Source organism: Dendrobates tinctorius, unplaced genomic scaffold (assembly GCF_039654945.1).
Source record: "Dendrobates tinctorius isolate UK_male_01 unplaced genomic scaffold, ASM3965494v1 ptg000060l, whole genome shotgun sequence".
Classification (NCBI taxonomy): Eukaryota; Metazoa; Chordata; class Amphibia; order Anura; family Dendrobatidae; genus Dendrobates; species Dendrobates tinctorius.
The window spans coordinates 58,374,177-58,398,388 of NW_027361728.1; the positions used below are offsets into that span (position 1 = coordinate 58,374,177).

General features: G+C 45.7%; 1 protein-coding gene across 2 annotated transcripts in view; it reads right to left on the bottom strand.

The window, feature by feature from the left end:
- The window catches only part of MFSD1 (major facilitator superfamily domain containing 1), a 90,305-nt gene extending 66,436 nt beyond the window's left edge, over positions 1 to 23,869 (bottom strand). The window contains exons 1-5 of one of the 2 annotated variants that reach the window (XM_073578978.1): positions 23,600 to 23,866; positions 9,367 to 9,419; positions 8,611 to 8,723; positions 4,783 to 4,825; positions 3,823 to 3,890 (exon numbers count right to left, since the gene is read on the bottom strand). In XM_073578978.1, coding sequence (XP_073435079.1) covers positions 3,823 to 3,890; positions 4,783 to 4,825; positions 8,611 to 8,723; positions 9,367 to 9,419; positions 23,600 to 23,753 — 431 coding nt within the window. In that variant the 5' untranslated portion in view covers positions 23,754 to 23,866. Of the gene's footprint in view, positions 1 to 3,822; positions 3,891 to 4,782; positions 4,826 to 8,610; positions 8,724 to 9,366; positions 9,420 to 23,599 lie in introns of both variants that reach the window. The other variant, XM_073578979.1, reaches the window with a different exon arrangement.
- Positions 23,870 to 24,212: the final 343 nt, after the last annotated feature.

A 24,212-nucleotide genomic window follows, 5' to 3' on the forward strand; every position in this document is an offset into this window, starting at 1 on the left:
GGAAAGAAGCTGATGTTCCTTGTGTGGGGCTGCATGCTTTGGGGCTGTATGGGGAAGGGATTAATAATGATGCTGCATTCTGGGGTCTGGGCAGCAAAGGTGGGGATTTTACTCTCATCGGGCTGCCTGCTGGGGGTTGTGTGCGGTTACTTGAGTGGAGCTGCATGGTGGGGGCTGTTCGAGGGGGAGGTTGATGATGCATGCTGGGGGAGGCACAAGGAAAAGGATGATGTTCCTTGTGTGAGGCTGTATGCTAGAGAGTTACATGGGAAAGGGGGTTAAGACGCTTGCTGAGGGGCTGTGCGAGAAAAGGGTGTATTGTTCTTTTTGTGGGGCTGCATGGAGAAGGGTTTGGGCATTTTTATTATCGCTTTTTGCAAGACAAAAAGTCACACGTTTGATGGATATTGACACTTCCTGCATGTACACAAGTCTCAGCACCCCCATTTTGAAGAGTTGGCGGAGCTTTGCGTAGACCGTGATGGAGCACAGTTGACAGTCAGAATTTACAACACATAAGTGGCATATTTATGACAAACTTACTCCAGTGACCTCGTACAGTTCTGTCATAATTTGTCACTTTTGAAATGTAATGTTATGACTGTCAACGTCCCTCCCCACAGAGCTCTGCCCCCTCTTCAAAATGATGGTGGTGCGGAAACTTTTCTACATAAGGGAAAAATTTAATTCCATCAAACTGAACAATCAGCGCCGATTTTTTTTTTATTATATTACAAAAAGCGAAAAGAAAAATAAAGGTTTTGTTAAACAGAAAAAAAAAAACTAAATTTTGATGAATTTGCTGGGTTTATAGAAATACAGAAAAAAAAAAAATGTACAATTTTTTAGGTTTACTTCATTGAAAACTTAAAGCCACGACATAGCATTAAAATTCAGTAACGGGCAATTAAAAGATCGTATCTGCAAAAAAGTGGTATCACTAAAAACGTCAGCTCGGCGCGCAAAAAATAAGCCCTCACCCAATCCGAGATCACGAAAAATGGAGACGCTAGGGGTCTCGGAAAATGGCGCATTTTTTTTTTTTTTTTTTTTTTTTTTTTTTAAGCAAATTTTGGAAATTTTTTTCACCACTTAGATAAAAGAGAACCTAGACATGTTTGGTGTCTATGAACTCGTAATGACCATGGAGAATCATAATGGCAGGTCAGTTTTAGCATTTAGTGAACCTAGCAAAAAGCCAAACAAAAAACAAGTGTGGCATTGCACTTTTTTTTTGCAATTTCACTGTACTTGGAATTTTTTTTCCCCGTTTTCGAGTACACGACATGGTAAAACCAATGGTGTCATTCAAAAGTACAACTCGTCCCACAAAAAATGAGCCCTCACATGGACATATTCAAGGAAAAATAAAAAAAGGTATGGCTCTAGAAAGAAGGGGAGCAAAAAAAGAAAACAAAAAATATAAAAAAAGCTCCGGGAGTTAAGGGGTTAAAAAGCAGAGCTGAGGAATAAGTACCCCTAACTATTGTTGTTAAAAAGCGCATTGGAGTCGTTAACTAACATATGAAAAGTAATTTAATTCCTTAATTAAAAACAATTTATTAATAAAAAAAAAAAAAAAAAAAAAACAACATTAATCCTTTACATTTTTTTCAATTATTGAAAAAAAAATGTTTTTGACTGCACCTTCCCTTCAAACTGGACGCATCATAAAATAGTATATATTTATTTTTGCTGTTGCAGAAATCTTTAACTTGTAAAGTTTAGATTCTAATTTCCACTAAAGGGCCTGTCACACTAAGCGATATTGCTGATATCGCTAGCAATATCGCTGTAACGTCACTGGTTTTTGTGACGTAGCAGCGATATTGCTAGCGATATCGCTATGTCTGATACTTACCTCCGACCAGCTCCCCCGCTGGTTATCACTGATCGCACAAGAACGTCCTGGGCCGTTTCTCGTCGTCAGCTTCCTGCTGGGCTTCCTGTGGCGCCAACGAGCTACACGTGGACGCGGGCAGGACGTCGTCAGGATGGCCTCGTCTGACAGGTAAGTAGCGACCCCCGACCCCAGGGATGTCGCTGGTGAGATCTGCCTGTGTGACAGCTCACTAGCGACCACTTAGCGATGCACCAGCGATCCTGACCGCGTCATATCACTGGTCGGGATCGCTGGTGCATCGCTAAGTGTGACAGTACCTTAAGACCATGGGGGCGTTAGCAAAGATTTGGCTCCGAGGGTTTTGACATATTCCGCTGCATGACATCGACCAATCACAAGCAGATGAGGGGGGAGGAGTACATTTCCCAGAAAAGTTTAGGCCCCACTTTCTCATTGTGACATGCAATGCCATCTCCTCGCTGCCAACACCTACTGTGGTTATTAGTGGGGGAGGAGAGTAGAGCAGTGCTCACACCACAGCAGTCAGTGTGGGTAGAGGCAGAATAGAGCACAATGGACATTGCTGTGAGAAGTGATGCTACAGGTGTGCACAATGACACACAACTCTGCTGTACCCACCCCTACTTGTGATCACAATAGATACCTGCAGTGAGATCAGAGAGGAGAGCAGGGCTGCTTTTCATGATATGCCTCACACAAGATTGTGTGTTTTTTCCATGCCCCCATAAAGAGTCTCTGTCAATGACCCCTTGGTAGACTGGGAGGTTAGACTAAGGGTACCGTTACACTTAGCGATGCACCAGCGATCCCGACAATGATATGGATCGCTGGTGCATCGATAAGTGGTCGCTAGTGAGCTGCCACACAGGCAGATCTCACCAGCGACATAGCAGGGGTGGGGGTCGCTACTTACCTGTCAGACGCGGCGATCCTGACGTCCTCCCGCCCGCATCCACGCGTCGCTCGTCGACGCCACAGGCAGCGCCCTACGAGAAATGGTCCAGGACGTTCTCGCGCGACCAGCGATGAGCAGCGGGGGAGCCGGTCGGAGGCAAGTATCAGACATAGCAATATTGCTGCTACGTCACAAAATCGGTGACGTTACAGCGATATTGCTAGCGATATCGCTATGTGTAACGGGGGCTTTACTCAGCTATGCAGCCACTATTCCATGATGTGGGCAGTTTTAACATGTGAATTGAAATGTCCTCTTTAAAGGCCTTGAGCAGGCTTCTAGTGAAGCAGATGGACACCCACTAGAACGAACCTTTATACTGGAGGTGCACAACCTGCGGCCCAATGTCCATATGTGGCCCTTTATGCCTGTGTGTGCCTCAAATCTCTAGTCACAAGAATGCCTGATAAGAGTCCGGTGGCGGCTCATATGTATTTTCCATGTTAGGGGGTATAAAAGTGTCAGGTAGCACCGTAGGAATTGATAACTATTAATGGTGTATTATATGGGCGGGTCTGTGACCATGTTGAAATTTAGCAAGATGAAGTAATGAAGTTGCCACGAATGGGTGCTCTGCCATAATCATTGTAGCCTGCGGGAAAACGGAAACAAGTAACCAATTGTATCTCTCACAAACTACAATGGAGTAAGAGGAATCCACGGCCTCTTTTTGGATCGTGAACGGGAGAGAAGAGGACTTCTGATGGGTGGGGGACTTAACAATGGAATCAGAACCCATTTGATATTTACATGGTGAGGTTTCTGAGGTTGATTCAATCAAAGTGGCCCTTGGTTCCCACAAAAAAAAAATAAATAAATAATAAGGTTGTGCCTCCCAGTCTAAGACAAAAGTGAGCCAGGAACTGCTTACATTTTAGTTTAGGTGATGAATACTAAATGTGGCAAAAGTCACGTATGCTAATGTTTTGGGATCAAATGGAGCCAAAATTCAGGTGCACTTATTATCTACCAATGTGTTATGTGATAAATGCAATAATCTCACCCAAACACAAGTCGGCCAGTTTCCATCAGCCAGAAAGCATTGAATAGGGCACCTGCTGCAAATATTACCTGAAAAGTAAAATTCACAAACACCATAAAGACTTATTTATGCAGTAATTAAAAGAAAAAGGGATCCCTCAATGACGTCGCCTGGGGCCAGATGTTACATAATGGGGAACTGGAGTTCAGGAACCCTCGCGGGCAATACTTGACAGAGTCCCATGGTTTCCTGAGCATGCAAGGATTTTACCATGTAATTGACTTTCACATAGTAAACAGAACCATGCTCAGATCAAGATCCTTATGTGTGGATCATGCCCCTCCATGAAGACATTTACAGAAGACGACATCTTATACAGAGAAGATATGGCTCGGTTGACACCAATACTTGCCATTTCAGCTCTCACATGGCAAAAACGTATTAGGAATCAATAGGATCAACAAATTAATCATATCTTGCATGGATTATGTAGAGAGAGAAGAGAGGACACAGTGAGTACAAAGTCTTAGTTGCCATTAAGGTTCTGTTACGACTCATCTGCTTTATGCTGCCTGAACCACAAGCAGCATTAAGAAGTCAATGGCTCCATTACTGCCATCATGCAAGTTAAATTCTGAAAATCTGCAGAGTGTAAAAGGAAATATACTCATCCGACAGGGAAATAGGTGTCTCAGATGACAAGTCTGAAGTGGGTCCTCCTCAACTCATACCTGCCGCAATCTTTTTACTGAAAGGTGTCCCCCAATATGCACACAGGGAGAAGCCTGCCAGTCTAGGGGAGCATAGCAGGGAGAAGTCGCCTCCAACTAGTCAACTGAGACACATAAAACATACCTGGCAGCAATCGCGCAGCCGAAGGGATTCATTCTGTATGTGGTTTGGGCAGCTTGAATCAGATGACAGGCTCCCTTTAAAATATATGATGGCTTATTAATGTATCATTATTGCACTGGTGCTTACCTGTCCTGCACAGACAAACAGGCTAAAAATTATCGTTCCCAGCCTGTGAATAGAAAGGAAAAAAATTTAAAAAAAATAAATCATTCAAGTGATCAGTACTGCATTTTTATTCTGCCGGTGACAAATATAATAAGCTTCCAACAAAAGCTGAGAATCATCAACGCAAGATTATTGTGCTTTGCATCATCCACTTATCCAATGACCATAATACTAACACTATAGGTGCAGAACTTGTTTGACCCATTAAGGACAAGGTCTAGTTTGGTTCTTAACCCCTTTATGCCTAATGATGGGCATAGAACATCATGAGCATGTGTCAGTTCCCTCCCCATGACCTGCTATGCCAATCATGACTTTCAATGGTCAGTGACCGCTGAGTGGCAAGGGAAGAGGTGCAGGGACCCACGCCATCTATCTGCTTGATCACAGCATGATTGTGCAGGAGGTACAGAAATATCAGCACCTCCTGCCCGATCACAGCAGGCAGTTTGGCGCTGCTAGTGCCCCAGCTCCTGCACCAACAGCCACAGGCGGTGCCAGCACTGCCCCCTCTGACTGTTTAACTCTCTAAATGGTGCGATTGCAACATTTGCCTCTACCTTCAGATCTGCACCCCAGTGATTACGCCCAATCGTTGCCATAGTGACCCAAGGTCGTTATGGCGACCCCTGGGTCACCAAGCTACGGAAAGCTTCTAATACCATGCTCAGAGCATGTCTAAGTAGAAGCTTCTGTACAAGTATAATGCAATGAAATGCATTATACCTATGATCAAAGTAAAAAAAAAAAGTGAAAGTCGCATAGAGGGATTAAGTTAAAATAAAAAATATTTACACTAATAAACACGTTTGCTATTACCACATCTAGAATGACCCAGTCTGTAAAAGTCTCACTAGTAAACACCTTCAGTGAATGCCATAAAAAAAAAGTGCCAAACTATGCTTTTTCAAAAAGTGGAATAAAATGATATATCTCAAAATTTAATCTGGTGTTGCAAAAAAACAAGCCTCTATACATCTCCATCAGTGGAAAAATTAAGACGTTACAGCTCTCAGAATAAAGAAATGCAAACATAATATTTTTTTCGATAAAAGTTTATATAGTGTAAAAGCGCAAAAAAAAAACAAAACACAACAAAAAAAAAAAATGCCAAATCAGGTATCGCAGTAATCGTACTGGCCTGAAGAATAAAGCGGTCTTACTTTACCACATATGAAACAGCATTGAAAAAAATAAAATAGAAAGCAATCAAAAAATGTCATGTGCCCGAAAATCGCACCAATAGAAACGTCAACTCGTCCTGCAAAAAACAAGACCTCAAATGAATGTCGGCAGAACTATGGGAAAATTCTAGCTCTCAAAACATGCCAATACAAAAATTTTTTTTTTTTTTTTGCAAAAAAATAAGCATCTTTTTATGCGCGACAGCAGCCAAACATAAAAACTATATAAATCTGGTATTGCTGTAATCGCATCGACCAGAAGAATAAACTCGCTTAATCACTTATACCGCACAAGAAACAGAGTAAAAAAAATAAATAAAACCAATTCTTCACATGCTGTTGATTTGTTCATTCTGCCTCTCAAAGATCGTAGTAAGGCTCGGTGCACATGTATTCTGTGTTCACACTGGGGTTTCCGTGTAAATTTCTAAAGTACGTTATACAGACGGAACCGCTGGCGCAAGGTTCCCTATAAAATAGCAGATGGAGGCACTGTGTACACTATAGCAGGGCTCCCCAACTCCAGTCCTCAAGGCCCACCAACAGATCATGTTTTCAGGATTTCCTTTGTATTGCTCAGGTGATACTTGCCTCACCTGTGCAATACAAATGAAATCCTGAAAACATGATCTGTTGGTGGGCCTTGAGGACTGGAGTTGGGGAGCCCTCCTATAGGACAAGTGATCCGGCAGTGTCAGTCTTTTGTAGATGTGCATAAGAGCACGGTCAGCCAGTTTTCTGCAGCTCTGAAAAGGACAATGCTGAACAGAGGCCAGATAGAGTCTAAAGTAACTCTGCTGCTTCATTAAATTTTGTTGGAAAAATGAGAAATTGCTCATTAACTTTTAACCCATATAACTTCCTAACAAAAAAAAAAAAATATTTAAAAAATTGTGCTGACGTAAAGTAGACATGTGGGAAATGCTATTTATTAACCATTTTAACTCTGGTTAACGGGGATGAAAATGAAAAGTTTGAAAATTGCAAAATTTTCTAAAGTTTCACCAAATTTCTGATATTTTCACAAATAAACTCAAGTCGTATCGAACAAATGTTACTACTATCATGAAGTACAATATGTCATGAAAAAAACTCTGAGTCAGTGGGGTCCGTTGAAGTGTTCCAGTTATTACCACATAAAGGGACACTGATACATCAACTATGTCCCCCGTAATATAAAACATGGAAACACCAAGAAGCATTTTATAATTGAATACAAAATGTATAATTTTATTAAGACAATTAATTACGATATACACAGAAGGAACGCATTAAAAAGAGGGACCTAAAAATCCAAGCTGTGCCAAAATGATGTGCGGACAGTAAACCTATTATCTCAGGCATGTACCAAATTATCATAAAATCTATATAAAAGAACAAGGTTTTAACCATAATTATTTTTACAAAATATGCATTATCAATTTAGGTTCAACCGATTTCCCTAGTGACCAATTGTGCCTACATACTGACAGGAAACAAACCCCCAATGAATACCGGCTGTGATTAACATGCCCAAAAGGTTTGTAAAAATAGGGGAAAATGAATTACCTGACACCAAGAGTGCTGCCCACCGCACAGACAATGGAGTCCCTCTGCCCTGAAGCGTGTTTCGCTTCTTCCCGAAACATTGAGAAACATGTGATGGTGTCTCCGCAGTGTTGGATGTTGATCTCCAAGAGTTCATTCATCCTCATTTTTCACAGTCTTCTACTAGGCATTGCTCCTACTGGCCAGTTTCCTACTCCACACTGATGAGGGGCAATACCCCGAAACAGCTGTCTGTGGATGGATACCATGTTTTGGCATAGGTGGTTTCCTTCATTGGAGACTGCCCTTCCCGTGGTTGTTCCTTCCCGGGGCAAGACCTGGCTAGTCATTGCTTGCGTTGAGAACCATGTGATTGTGTCTCCGCGGCTTGCGTTTTGCATATTTTTACATATTTCCCATAAGGGATGGGGGCAGTGCTCTAGAATCACTGCGTTGAGAAACACGTGATGGTGTCTCCGCAGTGTTGGATGTTGATCTCCATGAGTTCATTCGTCCTCATTTTTCACATTAACATACAAAGTGGCTTGATTCCTAAAGGGGTTAACATGGCAATTCGTTCACTTGCACCTTTCAAAAGCCTTTAAATTGTATTCCCATCTCCAAGATAATATCCCAATATGTAGTAGGTGTAGTAATATTAGCAAATAACCTTTAAAATATAAATGTAGTATAGTTCTCACGATAACTTATGTTGCTTACCTCATATGCAGGCATTACAGTAGTTTAGGTATCCAGGGTTATAACCACTAGGAACTGTCATGATGAGTGGTCATAACCATGGGTACCTAAGCTTCTGCAATGGCCTGCACATGGGGTATGCGACACAGGTTACCACGAGAACTATACTACATTTCTAATTGAAAGTATTTGCTAATATTATTATACCTACTGCATATTGGGGTAGGATCGTGAGATGGGAACACCCCTTTAACTTATGGTGACATAGCCGTAAGAGGGCTTGCTCTTTGGCAGGATGAGATGTGCGTTTACACTACATCATATTGGAATACACAGAATTTATTTTGTGGCTTTTAGTATATTCTTAGGAGAGACATACCGAATTCCAAACACTCGATCAATGAGAAACCCTCCAAAAAAGCAAAGGACAACATTGGGCCAGGAATAAAAGGCGTATAGCTGCATGAAATCAGCGGTGTTCACCTTCATGTCCTACAGGGAAAAAGAAAAAGTTTATAAAGGCAAAACACTCAGAAATAGTCCATTAGCATACATTTCTAGCAAATAAAGGGCCTGTCACACCAAGCGATATCGCTAGCAATATCGCTATAACGTCACTGGTTTTTGTGACGTTATAGCAATATTGCTAGCGACATCGCTGTGTCTGATACTTACCTCCGACCGCTCCCCCGCTGGTTATCGCTGATCGCGCGAGAACGTCCTGGACCGTTTCTCGTCGTCAGCTTCCTGTGGAGAGACGAGCAACGCGTGGACGCGGGTGGGAGGACATCAGGATCGCCTCGTCTGACAGGTAAGTAGCGACCCCCGACCCCTGCGATGTCGCTGGTGAGATCTGCCTGTGTGGCAGCTCACTAGCGACCACTTAGCGATGTACCAGCGATCCTGACCGCGTCATATCGCTGGTCGGGATCGCTGGTACATCGCTAAGTGTGACAGTACCTTGAGTCTTCTGTGGGTCCCACAAATCCAAAATATGGCAGCCAGGATATCAGTATGTGGCAGGCATTGCGTGGCTCTATGGATTCCTCTGACCCCACTAGGTGAGACATGGAGCGCCTACAGGTTCATTTATTTGTGAGGAATGACAGCTGCCCTGTAACAAGTAACTACTTACCAGCTGAACCTGAGTTTGCAGAGCTGATGGGTTGTCATAGCAAAAATAACTTCCTAAAAATGAAAAATAGACAGGAAAAACTCAAAACACAGAATATCAATAGTAATAATGATAAACACATGATGGATGCAGCATAGAATCCAGGCAAATGAAAAACAGCAATGAACTATTTAAAAGTGATACTTAACTATTTGCTGCTTCCATACACAAACACAAGCTACAGACAACATGTCATATACCAGATAACAGAATCCACACAGAAAACAGAAGTCCACACAATACAAAGTGTGTTCACACTGTGGGGTTTTTATTTTTAACCAATCCACTTCAAAAAAGCTCTCGGAAAACACTTGACATTATCTTCCTATTGTAAAATAACTTGCTTTGCACAATGTTCAGGCTTTTAAATGTTTTCGTTTAACTGCTGCAGTTTTTTTTTTTTAATGCAAGTGGCTAAAAGACACAAGTCGACCATTCTTCAGGCGTTTTCTCTGCGATGAAGCAGCTCCATTCCTTACAATAGAAGTCATTGGCAAAATGCATTGGGATCGTTTCTTGCTCAATTGATGTACAAAAAAAATGCCTAAGAACAATGTTAAAGAGTTTCTCCACTACTAGGACAACGCCTTCTTAAACTAAATGTTCGGCCCCAAAAAATAATAAAGCCTATACTCTGCTCCCATGATGGCTCTGTTCCCACGGTGTCAGCACTCGTGGTCCCAGGGCTGTGATGAGGTGTTGTGACACGTGACGCCGCCGCCCAATCAGCCCTGGAATCACTGTCTCTGCCTTCGGACAAACTGACCATGAAGAGGATGAGCTGCAGCCCAGACTTACCCGCTTCAAGTTTAATTGGTACAAAGGCGGAGACCGTGATTCCAGGGCTGATTGGGCGGCGGCGTCACAACACCGCATCACAGCCCTGGAGAGAGCGAGTGCTGACATTGAGGGAACTGCACCGGCATGGGAGGTGAGGATAGGCTTTATTAGTTTATTGGGGACGAACATTTAGCTTAAGAGGTTGTCCTAGTAGTGGACAACCCCATTTAAGAAAATACTTCAGGAAAGAGCAATAAAATAATCAATTTTTTTCTCCTCGTATACAGTAGTTTCGTCCCACAATCCAAAAATATACTAACATTAATTTATACTTTTGATAGGGAGTTGCAATGGGGTAAGGAGCATAGTGATAATGTTTGTAGAGTGCTGAAAAATAGGTTAGCGCTACATAAAATAATATAAGCTCTACCACGTTTACTGTATGGTTGATAAGTGGAAAAAAAAGGATAAGATTTATGGACGACATTTCCAGTGTAACCTTGCCAGGAAAAAATAAATTAATAAAAATTCGAAGACATAGGAACAAAGAGTTTGGCCTCTGCAGACCTCAGCGAAACATCACAGGCAAGGAGTAGTCTCCGGAAAAGAAGCCCTCCCAACTATTCACTGGTCAGCATGCCAAGGTCCTGATAAGAGCGCCTCTGATGTGCTAAGGATGAAGGGTTATATTACAGGGAGGTACAAGAACACATAAGGCCAGCTTCTGAGGTGGTAGAAAATGCACAATATTATAAGTCCCTGGTATCACAGGACTTTGGACACGTGATAACGGTGGACCACACTGCACACAGGAATGCACAGACCCAAAAAAGTTCTTAAAAGGGTTGCATAGAACAGGAATGCAAAACTGTGCAGCCGTGTTGGTTTTCAGATAGCTACCGTAAATAGTCTCTTTTTTACAGCGTTATCAGCCAATAAAATTCCAAATGTGCAGACAAAAAAAACCTTACTATTCAACAAGTGTGTCTTGGGACTCCTCTTACCAGCTTTCAGAAGGTGGGGAAAAATAACGTGCCAACATGATTCCTCAGATCAGGACGACTAGAACTACTTGGGGGGGTTAATTTGAGAAATATATATATAAATCATAACTTTGTCACCATTTTCTGAATCTGATAATGTGTTTTATTTTTCTGTCAATGGAGCAATGTGATGGCTTGTTTTGAATACTGAGCTGCAGCTATTATTGTTACTATTGTAGAGCAGAGAAAATAATGTTACCACTTTTTTTTGTTGGGTTGGGGGGATGGATAGGGGAAACATGACATCACTTTCAGGGGCGGGGTGGGGCTGGTCTCTGCTTTTCCTGTTTGCCGGGTGATCTCCTTACAATGCACACTGACAGTGCGCTCTCATGCCGGCTTGTTAGTTCTCAGCAGAGCTGATGAGGGAGCGCACTGTCACTGTGCATTAGAAAGAATATCGTACAGTAACAAGATCCTACTGAGCATATGCTGGAATTGAAATTAAACACATGCTCAGAGCTGGCACTAACCCAGCCTCTGAAAACAGATGTCGCTGACACGACATTTCAGGCTGGGGAGAAAGGCTGCAGCAGTGATCGACTCATATCACAGCACGCACTGGAGATTGTCAAATGAAGAGTCAAACAAGCAGATGGTAAAAAATAAATAAATAATAAAGCAGTTGGAGTAGAAACAGAGAGGTAGGGAATTCCTGAAGTATATTAAGAGATTAGATTATTACATTAGAGATTTAGGATTAGTGTACTTTTCAGACCACCACTAAGAGTTTATAAGAGATATTGAAGAAAAGAATAATAATAATAATAATAATAATTTTTATTTATATAGCGCCAACATATTCCGCAGCACTTTACAATTAAGCGGGGACATGTACAGACAATAAATTCAATACAAGTTAAGACAATTCAAACAATGACATTAGGAGTGAGGTCCCTGCTCGCAAGCTTACAATCTACAAGGAAATGGGGGGACACAGTAGGTGAGAAATGCTTGTTAATTCAGGTCTGGCAATTATAATAGGGATTTTCATATAAAGCTGCATGATCCGGTCATCAGCCCGTGTGTTTAAGCGCAATAGACAAGTATCAAGTGCAGTTATCATGTGCATGAAGGGTGTGGAGACAGATGAATAGTAGGGTGCAGATTCAGAATAATATTTGGAAGGAGGGAACAGGGCAAAGTTAGCTTGCTGAGTAGTTGATGTGATAGGCTTCTTTGAAGAGATGGGTTTTCAAAGCGCGCTTGAATAGGTCAGGGCTAGGTATCAGTCTGATCGTCTGGGGAAGTGCATTCCAGAGAGCTGGAGCAGCACGAGAGAAGTCTTGGAGACGGAGGTGCGAGGTTCGGATTACGGGGGATGTTAGTCTTAGGTCATTTGTAGAACGGAGGGCACGTGTAGGGCGATAGACAGAGATGAGAGAGGAGATATAAGGCGGTGCAGAACAGTGGAGAGCTTTGTGGGTGAGAGAGATGAGTTTATACTGGACCCTGTAGCGAATAGGTAGCCAGTGTAATGACTGGCACAAGATGGAGGCATCGGTGAAGCGGCTGGACAGAAATATGACCCTGGCTGCCGCATTCAAGATGGATTGGAGAGGAGAAAGTTTGGTAAGAGGGAGACCGATCAGAAGAGAGTTGCAGTAGTCCAGACGAGAATGAATAAGAGCGACAGTAAGAGTCTTAGCAGTTTCAAAGGTGAGAAAAGGTCGGATTCTGGAGATGTTTTTAAGATGCAGGTGACAAGAGCGACTGAGTGATCGGATGTACGGAGTAAAGGAAAGTTCAGTGTCGAATATGACCCCAAGACAGCGGGCATGCTGCTTGGGAGTTATGGTTGAACCCTCCAGGGTTATTTCGATGTTAGGTAGAGTGAGGTTAGTAGAGGGGAGAAACACAAGAAGTTCAGTTTTAGAGAGATTTAGTTTCAGATAGAGGGAGGACATGATGCTAGAGACAGCAGACAGACAGTCCTTGGTATTTTGAATTAGGGTAGGGGTGATGTCAGGGGAAGAAGTGTATAATTGGGTGTCATCAGCATAGAGATGATACTGGAACCCAAATCTGCTGATTGTTTGTCCAATAGGGGCAGTGTATAAAGAGAAGAGGAGGGGGCCTAGGACCGAGCCCTGCGGGACCCCGATAGTAAGGGGACGAGAAGAGGAAGAGGAGCCGGAAAAAGATACAGTGAAGGAGCGGTCAGAGAGGTAGGAGGAGAACCAGGAGAGGGCTGTGTCCTTGAGGCCTATAGAGCGGAGCATAGTGAGGAGGAGCTGGTGATCCACAGTGTCAAATGCGGCAGAGAGATCCAGGAGAATCAGCAGGGAGCAATGACCTTTCGATTTAGCTGTTATTAAATCATTAGAGACTTTAGTGAGGGCAGTTTCAGTAGAGTGTAAAGAGCGGAAACCAGATTGTAAGGGGTCGAGAAGAGAGTTATCCGAGAGATAGCGGATTAGACGGGAGTGGACCAGGCGTTCCAGGAGTTTAGAGATGAAGGGAAGGTTAGAGACAGGTCTGTAGTTAGCAGTGCAGTTCTGGTCCAGGGATGGCTTTTTAAGTAAAGGGGTTATGATGGCATGTTTAAATGAAGAGGGAAATATACCTGAAGAAAGAGAGAGGTTAAATATTTTAGTCAGGTGAGTGGTGACCACTGGTGAGAGAGACTGCAGGAGCTGTGAAGGAATAGGGTCACTGTTGCAGGTTGTAGGCCGAGCAGAAGCGAGGAGCTTGGAAACTTCTTCTTCTGAAACAGGCTCAAAGATGTCTAGTGAGCTTGAGGTGCGGCAGGGAAGGGGATCCAGGCACTGAGGAGATAGGGCTGAGATATCCTGATGGATGTGGTTGATTTTTTCTAGGAAATAAGTGGCCAGATCCTCACCGCTGAGGTTGGTGATGGGGGCCTGTACTTTAGGTTTCAGGAGGGAGTTTAAGGTTTCAAAAAGTCGTCTTGGGTTGTTGGATAGTGAGGTGATGAGGGTGGTGAAGTAGGATTGTTTGGCCAGATGAAGGGCAGAGTTATAGGTTTTGAGCATGAACTTATAGTGGATGAAGTCTTCTGCTAAGAGAGATTTTCTCCACTGCCGCTCTGCACACCTCGAGCAGCGCTGAAGAGAGCGTGTTTGTGTTGTGTGCCAGGGCTGCTTTTGTCTGTGTCGGGTCTTTCTGCGTATAGAAGGTGCTGCTTCATCTAGGGCATTCTTCAGTGTATTATTGAAGTGTGACAATGCTATGTCTGGACAGGAGAGGGTGGAGATGGGGGCTAAAGATGTGTGGAGATTGTCCCTAAGCTGTTGGGTATTAATGGTACGTGTATTCCGATAAGTGTGGTAAGTGGGGGTGTCCCGGGTGAGGAGACAATTCTTGACAGAAAAGGAAAGAAGGTTGTGGTCCGAGAGCGGGAGAGGTGAATTAGTAAAGTTGTGCAGCGAGCCGGGACGGGAGAAAACCAGGTCCAGAGTATTCCCGTCCTCATGTGTAGGAGAATTAGTAAACTGTGAGAGGCCGAATGAAGAAGTTAGAGAAAGAAGATGAGAGGCAGACTGGGAGAGCGGATCATTGATGGGGATGTTAAAGTCTCCCATGATGAGGGTGGGGATGTCACAGGACAGAAAGTGAGTAAGCCAGGTGGTGAAGTGGTCTAGAAACTGGCGGGAGGAGCCTGGAGGGCGATAAACGACCGCCACTCGTAAGGAGAAGGGCTTAAAGAGTCTGACGGCGTGGACTTCAAAGGAAGGAAATGTAAGTGATGGAACCGGGGGGATGACCTGGAAAGCACATTGTGATGAAAGGAGCAAACCAACACCTCCACCCTGTCTGTTCTCAGGTCTGGGGGTATGTGAAAATTTCAGCCCACCAAACGAGAGAGCGGCAGCAGCGGTGGTGTCTGAATGCTGGATCCAGGTTTCTGTAATAGCCAGAAGGTTAAGGGAATTAGAGAGAAAAAGATCGTGAATGTAAGTCAGTTTGTTACACACAGACCGTGCATTCCAGAGAGCACATTGGAAAGTGAGAGGAGAAGGCATGCACTGAATGTTAATAAGATTAGCAGGGTTTCTATATGCAGCTGGAGGAGAGTAATGTATGCTGGTGGAGGGAGGCCCAGGGTTGGGGGAGATGTCACCTGCAACTATTAAAAGGAGAAAAAACAGAAAAAGCAGGTGGTGGGATGATTTGTATGAACGTTTTGAGTGCTGCATGGAGGTTTTGGATGGTTTGGTGTGGGTAAGAAATGTCAATAGAGCCTCAGAGTTAAACATGGGAGAGGGGAAAAGGGAGGGGTGGATATGCAGAGAGTGCACAGAATGTGTAAAAGGGCAGGCGAGTTGTTAAAAAGCAGAAGTGAAGACAAATAAGCAGCAGGTTGATATGATCAATGCATATTTAGTACAACTGACCAAGAAGCAAGCGTGCATGAAAAACTTAAATAAATAATAAAGAATAAATAAGTATGCCGAGCCTAAAGAGTTGAGAATAGCTAGAGTGAAAAAAAGTGCTCCGAGATGACAACTACAGGAGAAGCAGTCAGCTAATCCGTGTGAGCAGTATTAGTGACTCCCAGCTGCCGCTCCCTCATAGATGCCGGTAAACACTGGATTAACCTGTGATATCCCTGAGAACATAAGGACATTGGGCCCTGACTCACAGGTATAGCCCTTATCCAATACTGAGTACATGTACAGAGCGTGCGGAGACGGTCACATATACTGTGCCTCCTCCTCACAGGACAAGTCTCAGAAGGCACACTGCTGACATTCCTTCCTTTCTGTAGCGTTTGGGGGTCAGACCCCATTCATCAGTTTTATGGCATACCATGGACTATGGGAATTACACAAGGATAGTATAATGCCAGTGCAAAAAAAGACTAAGAACCGATTACTACTGTTTTTTACATACTTTTTGTCCTATAATCAGCTATACAGGAGTGGCATGTCCCTCTATTTCAGGTACCCTTGCTTTAAATGATTTTATGCATCAAATTAAAATTCCAAAATTGCATTTGAAGTCATGGATCTTTGAAATACTAGATATCACAGGTGGCATTCGGATGTAAAAAGAAAACTTAAGGCCCCATTACATTTAGCGATGCACCAGCGATCCTGACAACGATACGACCCGGTCAGGATCGCTGGTGCATCGCTAAATGGTCGCTAGTGAGCTGCCACACAGGCAGATCTCACAGCGATGCAGCAGCGGTCAGCAGTCGATACTTACCTGTCACATGCAGCGAGGGTGACGTCTTCCGCCTGTGTCCATGGAGTCGCTCGTCGGCGCCAGCAGGAAGCCGGCGAAGAGAAATGGACCAGGCCGATCTCGGGCGATCAGCGATATCCAGCGGGGAGCCGGTCGGAGGTAAGTGTCACATGCAGCGAGATCGCTAGCAATATCGCTGTTGCGTCACAAAATCGGTGACGCTTTAGCGATCTCGCTATGTGTGAAGGGGGCTTTAGATTTAAAAAAAGTCACAGGGATTTCTCACGAAAGATCCACTTGTGTCCCCAGCCATATATTATAATGAGTAGGTGTTCTATGCTTGGAAAACACAGGTAGAACACTTAGGCTATGTTCACATGTTGCGTTTTTTTCTGCATTTTTTATGCAAAGTTTAAGCTGCTTACAAAAAGCAGGCTTTGCTTAGTTATAGCTGAATTTTTTGTCAAGGTACATTTGTCTCTTGTGCATGCTTATAAAGTTTAGTGCAGAAAAAAAATCTGATTTAGCTTTATCAGGTTTAGGAACAAAAAAAAAAAAAAAAAAAAAAAAAAAACCACAGCAAAATCTGATATCTGCGGTTTTTGCAGCATTTTTTTTGCACTACTCACTGCTTTCAATGGATGAAAAACTGCTAAAATGCTGAAAAAGTGACATGCCGCACTTTACAAAAACACAGCTCTTCCACATAACAGTCAGGAAAAAGAACCAAGTTGTGTGCAGACTTTGTTGGTACAGTGAAAAGCAGCTGAACATTTTCATAAAAAAAAAAAAAAAAAAAAAAAAAAAAAAAAAAAAAGCAACGAAAAAAAAAGCTGCAAAATGCAACACGTGAACATAGCCTAAGGCCGGGTGCCCAGGATCCGGAAACAGCTGCACTTTGGACACAGCGCACGTTCTGATGAATCCACATGCTCACTGAACCGTGATTCACCGAGTTCAATTCATTTCTATTGATGTAGGTTCTGTTGCGGAGGCTAGCGTCTGCGCAAAAGATATTGACAAGCTGCGGTCTGGAGAGACGGGCCACATGTCCGTCTCTGCAGGTGATCCGCCGGTGTCTGTGGACACAGAGTGGGCATGGGATCCCATCCACTATGCTGTAACATCTGGACGCTGAGGGGTTGTACGCAGCATCCAACCCGCAGCAATTGCTGATCATGGGCACTTACACCTATGTTGCAGTGTCATTACACCGTGGGGGGGGCTCACAGATAATGTGACTGGCTATAAAATGTGAGAACCTTTAAGGCCCCGTTACACACATCAATGTCCCAGTGATCCCACCAACGATCAGATGTGGATGGGATCGCTGGGACATAGTTAGGTAATCGCTGGTGAGCTGTCACATAGACAGACCCACCAGCGATCAGGACCAGCGAGCAAGTTGGTATCCAACGTAAACAGCGGGTATCCAAGAGGTGCGGGCTCTTAGATACGCGCTGTTTACGTTGGATACCAGCTCCGAGCGTCGCTGATCATTGCTCTCCCGCTGCCACATGCAGCGATGCGCGCTGGCCAGCAGGAAACCAACAATCAAAAAATGGCCCAGGACGATCCTGCACATTCAGCGATACGCAGCAGGGGGGGGGGGGGGGGGGGACGGTCGCTGATGCGTGCCACACACAGCAAGATCGCTGTGGCGTCACAAAATCAGTGATCTCGCTGTGTGTGACGGGGCTTTAAAGGCTCCGTCACACATAGCGACTCACCAGCAATCCCGACAACAATACCAACGTGTCAGGATCACTGGTGAGTCACTACATGATCGCTGGTGAGCTGTCAAACGGACAGCTTCACCAGCAATCAGGACCAGCGATGCCAAGCGCGCGGCGTCACTGTGTACTTTAGTTACCAGCGCGCTGATGCAAGAAGCTGGTAACTAAGGTACACATCGGGTTTCTAAGGGACGTGCATCACTTAGAAACCCGATGTGTACCTTAGTTACTAGCTCCCTGCATCAGCGCGCTGGTAACTAAGGTACACAGAGGGTTTCTAAGCACAGCGCAGTGCTTAGAAACCCTGCGCAGCGATGCGTGCTGGCCAGCGGGAGACCAGCGACCAAAAAAATATCCAGGGCTTTCCTACAGCGATCAGCGATACCGGCAGGGGGGCCGGTCGCTGATCACTGTCACACACAGCGATCTCGCTGGTGAGATCGCTGTTGTGTCACAAAACTTGTGACTCAGCAGCGACCTTGCTAGCGATCTTGCTATGTGTGACGGGGCCTTTAGTGTCAGTCTTAACCTTGGGGGGGGGGAGGGTTCATTGGAGATCCTATTCTAATTTTCAAAGAACTGGCCATACAACCTATTGTGAATGAGCACAATACAGACCCTACATTTCTGCATGCAAGTGAAGCCCCCTGGTCTGCATTCACATGCAGTTTTCCATTGCAGAATTTGTAGTGCTTTCTTTGTGCTCTTTTGTTAGTTTTAGTTCCATCTGCAGCATAATCTGGTCATGAGGTTACATTTCTGCCAGGCTGCCTACAGGGAAAATAAGATTCAAACTATGACAAGTGTCTGAGAAGCACCTGAACCTCATAACATCTTTAATGCAAAAACATGATGAAGAAACTGAACAAAAATTGTGTAGGAGACTTCATCACAACAAAAAGGGCCAATTTTGTTCTTAATGTATTCCCACTGCTACTAGAGTATTGCATTTTTTTTGTTTTCCAAATCACCCATAAGGTTGCAGAGATCTGGGCTAATTTGTGTATTGTAGTGCTATCTTTGTGGGGTGTGGCTTACAGGGTAATAATGCAGCGCAGCCTAGAGCCCCGCCCCAGAGAATTCCGTAGGACACGCCCCCTCATAAAGACTATAAAAAATAGCCAAAGTAAAAAAGCCAATGTCGCTGGAATTGTTTAATGCACTGACAAAACAAAAACTCAGGGAAGCAGCGGGAATAAAATACAATCAAATTCTGGTCACTTGATCTAGTGACAGGTCCTCTTATTGGTATTGGAGATAAATCCCCTTTAAGTCACAGATATCCTAGATCTCTGATGGATCTACCACTAACATTATTGATGACCTTGGAAGCTGTTCTGATTCCAAATGGCTGCAGGGAAATCTGCCGACCTGTAATATGCACTTAATACAATATGGGGACTCTCAGGGTCGCACTCCGCATTATACAGCAGGGGACAAGTGTTCCTCTTTGCAGGTTTGTGGAGTACTTTTATCCAAGGATGAGTTAAAAAAAAAAAAAAAAAAAAAAAAAAAGAGAAATTTTTCAGTAACTCAAGTTTGTGATATGCATCTGCAACGTGCACACAACACGGCTGTGCCCACGTAGGGAAACAACTATATTTTATAATAATACTTCCACACAAAAACAGACGTGAGCGGCACAAGTTCAACACCTTGGCTATCCAATGCCAACCAGCAGCCAGACCCCGGATTAACATGCGCTTCTTCCACTACTGCCCGGTCACCAGAGGGGAGTAACTGACCACCCAGGATATGTCAGCCTGTGCTGATGAAGAGAGGCTTCCCTGCACCCTCCCGATAGCGTCTGCAGTCACAAGCTACCTACTTGCAGCAAATAAGGAGCTTTGTTACCAGCTCTCAATACCCCGCAGCACCGCTCCTATCAGGGCACGAAAGTGCCATAGTACACTGCCCCAGAGCAACCATGACTGGAGTCTGGACAGCACCTCCATACTATCGCCACCCACTGCATAATGCTGCCGAGCACACAACCCCTGCCCTGCATATCTCTCTTATCTGCTTTGCATTCAGTCTCAGAAATAAATAGACACATCAGGATGATTTTATAGAGTAAAAAATGCTTTTTCAGGAGTCAATGACGCCAGTAGAAACCAGGGCTGTGGAGTCAGTAAGCCAAACTTCCGACTCCACCAAAATGGGCTCTGACTCCGAAGCCCTGGTAGAAACATTAGTGCGACCTCTGCACACGGGATATGCGATTTCCCAATATAGTGACTGAGGTGGCGGCTTTACAAAGCTTTATTTTTTAGTGATTTGGAAATGCTTTTTTTGTATTGTCAGATTTTGCAGTTACTGTTGTACTAAGAGGGGTCTGGCAAAAAGTGGATACTGTAAGCTCCTGCTTGTCTCATGGCCCATGTAGCAGATCCAAGCATACAAGTTCTGTCCCTTGCTTACTGATCCATTGACAGGGGTCGCGTGTATGGGGGAGATTGGGGGGGATAACAATACAGCATGGCACTGCTGGCAGCACAATAAGCTGCTGATTATGGCACAAACAATGAGATCTGCCCAAGAAGGAGCGCCTTTGGCATGTTAACAGCTCCCAATCATCAATGAGACATTTTATAATCAGAATATCTAAATGGGCATTAACCATTGCTATGAACAGCTAAAGTGCTATTACAACAGGACTAGAACCAGAAAGACAGCTGGCCACCCTATGCGCATGTGACTGTCAGTGGAGGCTAGTACACCAGCTGCAGCTGGCATCTCTCAGCAAGATCAGACATGCTGAAACTTAACATGACCAATCTGGCCAAATAAAGGGGACAACAGAATAAGAGTCATTGTTTCTCTGTCTTCAGCACAGGGGAGTATGTATAGACAAGGAGCTGCTTCTCTGCTTTCAGTATTTGAAGCAGGGCTCCCCTCCCTCTTCACACCACACAGGCTCCGCAGGTGGGCAAGGGGTTAACTTCCTCCCAATTACTTGCAGAGCTGATATATAAGGTAGTTTGTTATGCAGAGTATTGTCATCACACTGGGGGATGAGGCTGACTGGCCTCCTGCCTCTCACCAGCCAGGAAGTAGCCAAAAAGCTAAATTACTCCCATTAACCATTTATGTGCACAAGGAGAGTTGGTGAGCAGCACAGAATCCACTACTGTGTATGAATATGTTGTCTATTGTACAGGAGTTCGGGGATAGAAGAATGTGGGAAGTCAGAGGTGCCAGGAAGCAAAAAGGCTTAGGGGGAACTGTAGGGTCTCTGGGAAGGCAGAGAGGAAGGAGCGCCCCCCTCACTCAGTGACAAATGTGCACCAAGGGGAGAAACAGCCCAAACACACAGAATGGAAGCATATAGTAATGTCTGGGCATGGGTCTCTCTAGAGTCTAGTGCTGGTCTGAACAAATGCTGAATTGTGGAGCCCCATCTGTTTAGTGGCACTTAGGCTCAGTTCACACCTGCGTCTCGAGGTCAGTTTCTGGATAGAAAAGTGGAATAAGATCCAGAACAGAACCAAAATGTAGCAGGACGCTCCCGTTAACTTCAATGGGGTCCGTCTGGGTTTTGTGAACAGAAAACGCATCAGGCACAGCTGCTTTGCCCGTTCAAAAAAAATGGAAACCAGACTGACCCCGTAATAGTCAGGAGGACGGTGCATTGTAGTGGAGCAGATCGGTATATCCACATCAATTCAGTTTCTTTGCGTATAAACAGTGAAACAGGTGTGAACAGAGACTTTACGCCCACGTGAGGTCCCCACACGTACAGCAAAGTGCAGTCACATCATGAAACGCCAAGAGGTGGGGGAAAAAATACAATCTTTATTCTTGTCACTGCTCCCAAAAATTGCTTGGACCCCAAAATGGTATTAAAAGTACATCTCAGCACAAAAGACTATACAGGTCCGGATACATCTGTGTCCACTGGAAGTAAACACTCGGGGGTCTCACAACAGAGCGGCTCAGGACAGGGGCGTTACTTTTGTAAAGTATATTTAAGTAGAAAACAAACTTGAAAAACAAATTGAGGCCACCGTAACGGGGTCAGAGCTGCGGCATCGGGTCATGGTTACGGCACAGAGACAAAACCTGAACGCAGCTCTGGAGTCATGGCCCTGGAGAGTCGCGGCCCTGGAGTCGCAGCTCTGGAATCGCAGCCCTGGAGTCGCAGCCCTGGAGAGTCGCGGCCCTGGAGTCGCAGCTCTGGAATCGCAGCCCTGGAGTCGCAGCTCTGGAATCGCAGCCCTGGAGAGTCGCGGCCCTGGAGTCGCAGCTCTGGAATCGCGGCCCTGGAGAGTCGCGGCCCTGGAGAGTCGCGGCCCTGGAGAGTCGCGGCCCTGGAGAGTCGCGGCCCTGGAGAGTCGCGGCCCTGGAGTCGCAGCCCTGGAGTCGCGGCCCTGGAGAGTCGCGGCCCTGGAGTCGCAGCCCTGGAGTCGCAGCCCTGGAGTCGCAGCCCTGGAGTCGCGGCTCTGGAGTCGCAGCCCTGGAGTCGCGGCTCTGGAGAGTCGCGGCTCTGGAGAGTCGCGGCTCTGGAGTCACGGCCCTGGAGAGTCGCGGCTCTGGAGAGTCGCGGCTCTGGAGTCACGGCCCTGGAGAGTCGCGGCTCTGGAGAGTCACGGCCCTGGAGAGTCGCGGCCCTGGAGAGTCGCGGCCCTGGAGAGTCGCGGCCCTGGAGAGTCGCGGCCCTGGAGAGTCGCGGCCCTGGAGAGTCGCGGCCCTGGAGAGTCGCGGCCCTGGAGAGTCGCAGCTCTGGAGAGTCGCAGCTCTGGAGTCACGGCCCTGGAGAGTCGCAGCTCTGGAGTCACGGCCCTGGAGAGTCGCAGCTCTGGAGTCACGGCCCTGGAGAGTCGCAGCTCTGGAGTCACGGCCCTGGAGAGTCGCAGCTCTGGAGTCACGGCCCTGGAGAGTCGCAGCTCTGGAGTCACGGCCCTGGAGAGTCGCAGCTCTGGAGTCACGGCCCTGGAGAGTCGCAGCTCTGGAGTCACGGCCCTGGAGAGTCGCAGCTCTGGAGTCACGGCCCTGGAGAGTCGCAGCTCTGGAGTCACGGCCCTGGAGAGTCGCAGCTCTGGAGTCACGGCCCTGGAGAGTCGCAGCTCTGGAGTCACGGCCCTGGAGAGTCGCAGCTCTGGAGTCACGGCCCTGGAGAGTCGCAGCTCTGGAGTCACGGCCCTGGAATCGCTGCCCCGGAGTCGCAGCTCGGTTTGTGGAATTTTTACAGTTTTCATTCACGGATTTTTCTTTCCAGTGTTCAGTATAACTGATGCCAGCAGGAAATTCTATCATTACTAAGTACCAGCAGTCCTGCAAAATGCAAGTGACACCGCTGGCACCAGGACACGTTATGGCTATGGAGAGGGGAGGACATGACAAGAATACTGCAGGGGTGAAATAATAAAGGTGATTAGACCCCCATACACCGCGCACCATCCCCAGCAACTCCCAGGACAAAGCCCACCATGTGCGCGCCCCCTCACCCCGGCACTTCCGCGCACACAGGCGCTCACTCACCAAAGCCCAGGAAACACATGAATATCAGCACCACGACCCGATGGGCGAACCTGCTGGGGTCACAGATAGCCGCCATCTGCGGCCGGGGCTCCCTGCTGGAAGAGCTACCACCGCTCCCGGGCAGCAGAGCCTCCTGCTCGTCTTCCAGCGCCATGATCCGAACTCTAATCAGTAATCACGTGACCGTGCGGTCATGTGACAACATCCCACGTGACTGCACGGAAGGTTGCGATTGTGATGTAAAGGTGGAGGCGCTCCTCATCCTGCCTCTGCCTCATGCCTGATCAGCCTGCCTCAACCCTCCTCATCCTGCCTAATGCCTCCTCGCCCTGCCTCATGCCTAAGGGTGTGTGCAGACGCTGCGGAATCCGCTGCGGATTAATCCGCACAGATTTTGCAAAAACCGCAGATAAACCGCAGGTCAAAAGACCTGCGGATTATCTGCGGTTTAGTCTTGCGGATTCACCATCTCCACAATGGTGGAGATAGGAACATGTCACTTCTTTCTGCGGTTTCAAAACCGCAGCAAATCCGCGCGGATTTTTCCGGATTTTTCTACACAGCGGGTTTTTTTTACCATTCATTTGAATGGTACTGTACACCGCAGCTAAAA